This window comes from Aspergillus fijiensis, assembly GCF_003184825.1.
Source record: "Aspergillus fijiensis CBS 313.89 unplaced genomic scaffold BO72scaffold_24, whole genome shotgun sequence".
In the NCBI taxonomy this organism is placed as follows: Eukaryota; Fungi; Ascomycota; class Eurotiomycetes; order Eurotiales; family Aspergillaceae; genus Aspergillus; species Aspergillus fijiensis.
Window position 1 is genome coordinate 454,970 of NW_024469000.1, and position 9,071 is coordinate 464,040.

Below are 9,071 nucleotides of genomic sequence, written 5' to 3' on the forward strand. Positions count from 1 at the left end.
TGAACCTGAACCTGAAGGGCAGGTCAATTGCCCGAACAGGCGAGAGTCGGAGGAGATCCGCCCGATGTTCCCCAGCTACTAACCTAACCATCCCCCGCATCTGGATGGAAGAACGAGGGGTAAACCAGCAAACACATCTGGTACTAGTAGTCATAGTACCTGGCAAGCGATTCATGCTGCCTGATTTGTCTATCTTCACGGTCTATCTCAATTATTCAAGTATCTAGACTTGCTCGAGCAACGACCATTGCATGGCCCATGAGTCACCTTCCTGGGACATGCTCGACTGTCCCCCCTCACGATGGGAGGAAATCATCTCGTTAAGGACCTGCTAGAAATGTGAATACTGACATCGGGACATGTTCACCCGGAGTGATGCTACCTGTGAAAGAGGATCTTTCTTCGTAAACAACCAACCCTTGTAGGTCGTGAGCTTTTCAAATAAGTAACAACTAGAAACACACTTCACCTAATGCTCAATGCTCAATGATCAGATGATCCTCACAGACAGCATGAGCACACACACACACACACACACACATATCGAATCCCGCGTAAGCATAACTCTACCCACCCCGACCTCCCAATCTCCTCCCCGTCCCGAAAATCCAGAACCGAATTCCTTCTCCCCCCCCGAATCCCGTCATCCGCAAACCCCAGCTTTTCCCGCAAAACCCCCATAATAATGGTAACGGCCCAACCCCAAACCCCCACCTCCCATCGCGTCACATTCAACTTTCGGGAGTGGATCTTGGAGCAGAACAGGGAGTGGGCTGAAAGTTGTAGCCCGTCAGGGACTGCATGACCGACCCATTTACCCACACCGGCAGAAACCCCCAAGGGTCGCACGTCTTATCTCAATCCCACCGGAATGTAACCATATTTGACTGTGATCGTGGGGGCTCTCTAGGGTTGACCTACCAACTCCAACGCTGCGATTTCTCCTAGTTCTGCACGCTCCCAGGCGGGACCGGCCGATCGTCATGTCTAGATCGATGCATGGGGTCCCACGATTGCTTGTAGCGAATACTTAAGTAGTTTGCATGACCCTGTAGTTTGACCCCCATACCATATTGTTCTTGTTCTTTTGGTGGATGCGCTTCCCGTACGTTCCACCCTTCGACCACCGGTGCAAAGTGGCTTTGATATTTTCATCACAAAAGAGAACAGCTTGTACTACTGCATGAGCCCCTTCCATGGAAACAAATCACGCTCACTGATCCGCCAAAACCGAGCATATACACAATGGACCTCATACCGTCATGGAACGTCGTCCACCGCTTCGAGAAGCGCAAGCTCCTCATCGCCATCAACAGCGTGGCCGCCCTCTCCATCCTCTTCTTCGGGTACGACCAGGGGGTGATGGCGGGCGTGAACAACTCCAAGGACTACATCGACCTGATGGGGTTCGGGTACACGAAGATGGAGAACGGGGAGCTGACCGCCGTGGTCACGGACAGTCTGTTGCAGGGGGGCATTGTTTCGGTCTACTACCTGGGTACGCTGTGCGGCGCGCTCCTTGGGGGCTGGGTCGGGGACAAGGTTGGGCGGATCAGGACGATTGCCGTCGGGGCGGCCTGGGCGGTGGTCGGCGCCTGTTTGCAGTGCTCGGCGCAGAATCACGATTGGATGATCTGCGGTGAGTTGGGTCTCTGTGAATCCGGATGCACGCTATCCGATAGCTGATGCAGAGAGGCGGGCTGATGCTAATGGGATTGATGTAGCGCGCTTGGTCAATGGGATCGGGACTGGAATCTTGAATGCAATCGTCCCGGTTTGGGCGACAGAGACGGCGGAGCATACATCGCGTGGCCAATTCATTGCGATTGAGTTCACGCTGAATATCTTCGGTGTGGTGGTGGCTTATTGGTTGGAGTTGTACGTATCCAATTGTTGGTTTGTTTCAACCTGGTTCAGCAGCACATGCTAAGATCAATTGCAGCGGTCTGTCCTTCATCGACGGCGGCAAGTCCGCGTTCCGCTGGCGGTTCCCCATCGCCTTCCAGATCATCTTCCTCCTCATGTTGTTTGGCGTGGTCTGGTTCTTCCCCGAGTCGCCCCGGTGGCTCGTCAAGGTCGGTCGCGAGCAAGAAGCGCGCTACATTCTCGGCCGGCTGCGCGGCAACACGGGGGATGATGCTGTGCGCGCCGAGGCGGAGTTCCGGGACATCCAGAGTGTGGCCGAGCTGGAGCGGTCGATGAACCACAGTACTTCATACCTAGCGATGTTGTTTGGGTACAAGACGGGGAAACTGCATCTGGGTCGACGGGTGCAGCTGGTCATCTGGCTTCAGATCATGCAAGAATGGGTTGGTATCGCAGGAGTCACAGTTTGTACGTTGACCCTTGACTCTCCCCTCATCTTTCGTCTGCATAGGCTTCTGACGCAAGTGAAACAAAACAGACGCCCCGACAATCTTCAGCATCGCAGGTTTCGACTCGATGAAAAGCCAATGGCTAAGTGGGTTGAACAATATCTTCTACATGGTAAGCCGGGTAATAGGTCACGATTGTGTACGCACATTCTGACGAGCCAAATCCCAGTTCGCTACCCTCATCTGCGTCTTCACGCTTGATCGCATCGGCCGCCGCTGGACGCTCTATTGGGGATCTACCGCGCAGGGGATCGCCATGTTCCTGGCGGGAGGCTTCTCGCGGCTGGCCATCAATGCTCGGGAGGCGGGCCACAGCGATAAGGCGGCCTCGTTTGGTGCGGCGGCCGCTGCGATGATCTTCATCTTTACCTCTGTGTTTGGCGCGACATGGCTGACTGGTATGTCTTATGATGGGATGCGTTCAGGAGAGAGGCTAACGCTGATATACGTAGTGCCATGGATCTACCCAGCCGAGATCTACCCGCTTGCGGTGCGGGCCCGCGGCAACGCCTGGGGAGTCGTTGGGTGGAGCATCGGAAATGGTTGGCTGGTTAGTGTGCCCCTAGCGAGCCCGTGCTTTTCATTTCCCTTTCCCCGTTAGAGAACGTGGCATTCGTGGATGACGGAGCGTGAAGGAATGACTGGAGTTGATGGAGATGACTTGGAATGGACGGGCTTCCAAAGATCCCCCGTGCGGGAAGCCAGACGAAGCACAAGCGCGGCTACCATGACTGTACACCCGCTAACGAATCTCTCTCCTAGACCCTGCTATGCCCCGTGATGTTCAGCGCCATCGGCGAGAAGACGTTGTATGTGTTCGCAGCGAGCAATGTCATTACGATCCCGATGGTCTGGGCGCTGTACCCGGAGAGTAACCAGCGGACCTTGGAGGATATGGATCTGTTGTTCGCGGCGGACTCTCCATGGGTGTGGGATGCCGAGAAGACGTTTGCGAGGTTGAAGGCGGAGAATCCGGGGTATGTTGAGACTACGGCCAGGAAGGGGAGTTTGGTGGTGGAGCATGTGAATGTATAGCACGGCAGGATGGGATGTAGCTAGTAGTTTAGCGCTATTTAGACGAGCCCCTAGCTCGACTGCTGCTAAGTGGCGTGAATTATTGATCTGCCTTAATTTCTACGTACTTCCAGGCTAGTTAACCCAATTAAATGATAAACATAAACCATCTATCTTAATGTACTACGTAGTAAGGTAAGGTACTTGGCAGCCTGCAGGTGTGCATACCGGATAACCTTCCGAACCGAAGAGACGACAACCCGCAATGATTGGTCAATTCCACAGCAATCCGGACCTCATCTCCATACCTACCGCTCAATAACAACCTCCTCCTCAAATCATCGTAACTACTTATACCGTCTCCTAGACTAAAAACCACTGCACCCTCAATTACTCAAATTCTTTCACAGTTGCAAGCCTCCAACTCAGCCACCCTCCACACAACCAAGGTAACTCACCACCGTAACTTCCAGCAACACGAACAAGCTGACTAATCCCCACCCTCCCAAGGGCCCATCCATCCATCAATCCCTCCAAACCATCACAGACACAGCCTACAGAGTCACAAACACAAAGACCAGAAGCTAGTCTGCTGCCTCTCAACACACCCCAACCTACAGATTAAAGGACATTCCAGACTACAAACCCCAAACCCAGCAATCCCACCCACCCACTCACCACAACATACACACACCTATAACCCCCAATACATAAGTGACTACAACCACACAAAATGCCCACCCCAGAACCCACTACAAAAACCACCAAAGCACCCAAACCCAAGAACCAAGCCCCATCCCTAAACCCCATCACCACTACCACCACCACCACTTCCACCCCCACCCCCAAGAAAACCCTCCACCGCATCCACACCCACCCAACCCTCCCCCCGCACCGCCGGAACATCTACAAGACCTTACTCACCGTCCCCGCCGGCCGGTGGACGACCTACGCCGCGCTGGCGCGGCACCTGGGCACGAGCCCGCGGGCCGTCGGCGCGGCGATGCGCCTGAACCCCTTCGCGCCGGAGGTGCCCTGCCACCGGGTGCTGGGCGGGGGCGGGCGGCTGCTGGTCGGGTACTCCGGGGGCCCTGGGGCGGGGGCCGGAAGAGCGAGGGACGGGGTGGGGATGAAGCGCCGGTTGCTGGAGGCGGAGGGGGTGGTGTTTGATGGGGAGGGGAGGGCGGGTGGGGTTTGTTTTGTGGATTTCGGGGAGGAGGGGTCTTCGGGATGAGAGGGCAGAGGGTTATGTTTAGGGTTACATGAGATTGTGATTTATGATCGGGTTGGAAGAAGGGTCAAGGTCATATCATGGAAGGTTTAGGTATGTTCGTGTATAGTATCTAATAATATGGGGGACCGGTCAAACTTTCAGTAGAAGATGTAAATGCAAATGCAAAAAGATAACCCAGACAAGAAGCTGCTGATCCATGACACCGAGTCCAATGTACAACCACAATAAACGCCGCCTTGGCCCAGTCCACCTCCCTCACTCTATTGTGAGGTACATTCATGGAGACATAATGTAAAACAACAGAACATGACATAGGAAAGGACATGAGGACATAAGTATGAACATAAACATAAACATAAACATAAACATCTGACAAAGGAAAAGGGTATCTCTATTCATAACACAACACACGGAGACAAAAACTAGACAAGGCAGGCCACATAGACATCATGGATCCATCTAAGCTGTCTTGGCCCGCTTGGCTGCCCGCCGCTTGGGCACGTCCCAGTGGTGGAAGGAGCGTAGATGCTCGATCAGATGGTCCCGACGAGGGAACCCATTGCCATCCTTGCGGAGACATTCCTGCACGGGACAGTCCTGGAAGACAGGATTGTGGACGCTGGTCTGGTGACGTTTCAGATCGGCTGGCCGAGTAAACGCCTTATTGCAGTCCTCGCAGGTGTAGGGCTTGACGGGTCTGCAGGGTCTGCGGGTTAGCTTTGTGGACTAACAACCACCCAGAAAAAAAAAACCGAAAAAAGAAAATGGGGAACTCACTTGGACGCGTCGAGGGTCTCGTAACTTTCAACGGGAGAGTAAACAACTTCCGGGTTCGGGCTGGATTGGGTGGGGATCCACTCTATATTGGGCACCGGGAACGAAGACGCTGGAATTGGAAGCTGGTGGAACGAGTAGGCTTCGGGCGAATAGACCATGGGCGAGGCCGTGAAGGTGTTGTTGTTGCTGGGGTAGTACATGTCGAAGGTCGACGAGGCCACCGTCTGGGGAGAACTGAAGGGTGTCGAGTCGTATGATGAGGGCTCGTATGTGGGCTGGACGAAAGACATCTCCGTCCCTACCATCCCATACAACGACGGGTGGCCCATGTATCCCAGAGTCGATTGCATGGACTCTTCACTGCTGGTGGAGTACGAGTGTTCCATTGGGGGACATTCAAGCATAGGAGGGCTCTATAAGGGTTCAAGTCAGTCTTGGTATCTTGCGATAGGTAACCCTCACATAGCCTGGGACTCACCATTGCAGACATGGCATACATTGTGGAGTCAAGTAAAGGAAAATAAGAAAGTATATACAACGGTGAGGACGCGATGAAAGAAAGAGTGTGTGTGGGAGAGAGAGAGAGAAAGAGTTTCAGTAAATCAATAGTCCGCAAGGGTTCTTTTATCCAAGAGAGACCGTGATACTAGTGAATAACAAGCAAAAGCGTGAAGCAGCCAGACTGGGCTTTCCGGGTTTTTATAACCATTGTCTTCTTTGATCAGGTCAGGTCGACTACGTCGCACTTGCATTAGACGCGGCCGGTGCTTCTCCACTGCAAAAACAGCCCAAACGGCCAGCGCCAGAGAAGCTAAGCAACACGAACGCACCCACGGCGACATCATCAGGTGAGCGCGCTACGGACTAGTATGATCTTCCACTAAAATGCTAGGGTGGGTGGGTGGGAAAAAGAAGGGAAGAGTGGATTGGGAAGGAGAAATGAGGGGAGGGGGGGGGTGTGGATGGTAGACTCAATACTCAATGCAGCCTGGGAGCCCTGGGAAATGGGAACCGGGAATAATGCAGGAGGAATTGGAGGAGAAAACAACAACAACCACAGTTTCCCACAGTTTACCACAGTTTACCACACAGCCCCCCCCGCCAGCGGGGCACTGCAATTGGCGAGTGGGCAGATTGCAAACCTTTGGAAGTGAAGCGATCCCGGCTAGTGCTGACGCTAGAAGCACCGAAGAACCAAAGAACCTTCTTCCAAGCTTCTAGGGGCGATTATTTCTGGTTGATTGGTGGTTGGCACGGAAAGTAACCAGCGACGGACTCCACTCCGGCCCGAGAAAAAAGAGGAGCCATTCCAATGATTCCAACCAAAACCAGCCAAAAGTCCAAGACACTCTGCGGTGAAGGCTGACACTCGAATCAACCTAATCAACCTAATCATCCTGATATCGTCATAGGGAAGAGCGATCCCCCACATCAACTGATTAAGTGATAAATAATAATTCAAACCAATTCGGTGGACCGTCGGCTGCTACCATCTTAGTCGCAAGTTGGGCCTCGATGAAGGACTGGCCAAGGTTCTGGAAAAAAATGATGCGGGCTAGGATCGATTCCTGACTCGTTCCAACAAGACCGCCATTTCCCTTCGACCTTTTTCTTCATCTCCCTCTCGCCCTTTCCCCAGGCGGGAAAGTTTTCGAAGCGGAGCCTGCCGACGGAGCTCACCAGATGCATTTGGCGAGACGAGACTGAACGGAAAAGCCTCCCGATGATGTCGACCGGAGATACAGAAAGTATCAAAAGTACTGAACTGTCTGTCTGTAGCTCAGCTGTCACGAGCCGCCCTTGTGCAGGAGTCATCGAACCCCGGGGCCATCGGGCAAAAGAGATGCAGAGAATGCATCTTGGGGAAAGGCGGGAGGAACGTGATCGCAGCGAGCGAATGGGGAAAGATCGAATCGATCGGAATGGATCGTGGGTGGTTGGCGATAAGAGCTGAGAACAGACTGCAATTGACGAGGAAGGGAGGAAGGGTTAGTAGGTAATTTCCCCAGCCGGGAATGGAATACCTCGCAGTTCGGCACGGGCTTCCCGGTGCGTTACTTTCCTGTTACTTTTTTTTTTTTTTCGTTGTTCTTTTCTTTTCTTGTTGTCGCTAAATAACGATCGATTTGGCTCTTGTTCAATTCCCGACAGCCTTGTTGGAAGTGCCAAGAAGCGAAGCACGGGTGGTGGGATTCGGTCTGGGGAAACGAAAGTAACAATGACGATGATGATGAGCAAGAAGGCAAGATGCAGGCGAGAAGCAACCGAAGAACTTACATTCACTCACCCACCTCCATCAATACCCGCACAGCCCCTCCCGCGGTCAGAATGAGGTTGAATCTGACACAGCCAGCACTGAAGCTGTTCCTGCTCCTATCCTGCGCGTGTAAAATCGCGCATGACATGAAGCTCTTTATCGTTCCTGCGGTAGAAGGAAGTGAGGCGACTTGCGCGATATTTCCCCAGACCAGCGTGCTTCATTCTTATTGATGCTTCATGACTTACTGGTCACTGGCCACTGGCCACTGGTCACTGGTCAACTTGACGCTTAACACTGTGCAGTACAGCCTGGAGGAGGACCGAGTTATCCGAGCAGGGCTTCCTCGCAAGGTTGTCTGCCGCGGTACGTTTGCTCGATTAACGACCAACTTACTGTAGATATCACGAGCCTCTCAGTAATCCACACCTCACCTATGATTGATTGACCGGTAATAGAAGAACCACCCGTCATCCGTGCCAGACCACCTGGACCAGCTACTTACTCTTCTCAGTACCAGGACCTACCTACTTGGTAGCTCAGGCAGGGTCTTTTGGTCTCGACTGGTCTTTCCTTAGACGAGTTGATCCAAGCGGCGGCAATTCCATCATCGCAGGACCCATTCTTCCTTATCCTCGAACATCCTTAATTTCCTCTCGGTACCCACGGGTGTGATACCCAATCTACAAATCGATTCTAGCTCCAACGAGCTCGAGAGATGGAGTACGTACGTACGTACGGTGCACCCACCCACTCTGAGGAAAGAGGGTCGTCGCGGCTCAAGCACCTCACGGCCGGCAGGCAGGCAACTATTTTCCCTGCAGGTCTTCTCAAGATCCAACTAATTAATTTCCTTTGTCCATCGAAGTTCCCTACGGACCCTCTTGCTTCCCGCGCGCTCATTGCCGCCGCTAAAGGCATTAATTCGGCTCCCCCCCAAAAACACAAAAACCAAAACAAACAAACCACTTTTCCCACTTGTTCTCGGGTCCGTGCTGGGGGAAAATCTTCAATTCTTCCCACTTGGTCGACTATTTTTACACCGACTTTCTACCGTACCATCTGATATACGGTGAGAGAAGAGCGAATCACCAGAGCACGGAGCACACGATGTTCGTCTTCATGGTTCTCGATGACGTCTAAGTTAGTCTCTGTCTCTGAAGGTACCTAGTCTCCAGAGAAAAAAGAAAAAGAAAAAAAAAACGAAAAAAAACTCTGCACTTTCTTTCTTTGTTCTCTTGATTGTGTTTTGACCCCCTCTCCTACTGGATTTTGTCCGTCCTGCATGATTTCCGAGTCTTATCCACCGTTCTCCCCTGCCCCCCCCCCCCCCCCCGGGTCTTCCTTGAACCTACCCTACCTAGTACGGGAGTCTAGTTTACTCTGCATACATAAGGTACTAACTGTGTATGTA

At 52.8% G+C, this 9,071-nt stretch overlaps 3 protein-coding genes across 3 annotated transcripts; 2 read left to right on the top strand and 1 right to left on the bottom strand.

Annotated features, from left to right (window-relative positions):
* Positions 1-1,245: 1,245 nt before the first annotated feature.
* BO72DRAFT_477622 (putative MFS monosaccharide transporter) lies at positions 1,246-3,497 on the top strand (the record flags this gene model as incomplete). The annotated part of the gene is made up of 7 exons (XM_040947456.1): positions 1,246-1,639; positions 1,725-1,878; positions 1,943-2,334; positions 2,405-2,487; positions 2,545-2,773; positions 2,828-2,925; positions 3,138-3,497. The coding sequence occupies 7 exons, from the start codon at positions 1,246-1,248 to the stop codon at positions 3,408-3,410; spliced, it is 1,623 nt and encodes a 540-aa protein (XP_040801212.1). The 3' UTR covers positions 3,411-3,497.
* Positions 3,498-4,251: 754 nt separating this feature from the next.
* BO72DRAFT_337430 (MGMT family protein) lies at positions 4,252-4,599 on the top strand (the record flags this gene model as incomplete). Its single annotated transcript, XM_040940567.1, has 1 exon — positions 4,252-4,599. A coding segment is annotated over one exon (348 nt), but the record flags the coding sequence as incomplete, so codon positions are not given.
* A 489-nt stretch (positions 4,600-5,088) lies between these two features.
* Positions 5,089-6,304, bottom strand: BO72DRAFT_404608 (uncharacterized protein; the record flags this gene model as incomplete). The annotated part of the gene is made up of 3 exons (XM_040942264.1): positions 5,879-6,304; positions 5,401-5,813; positions 5,089-5,329 (listed from the first exon to the last, which is right to left on the bottom strand). Coding segments are annotated over exons 1-3 (675 nt in total), but the record flags the coding sequence as incomplete, so codon positions are not given.
* Between the last annotated feature and the right edge of the window lie 2,767 nt (positions 6,305-9,071).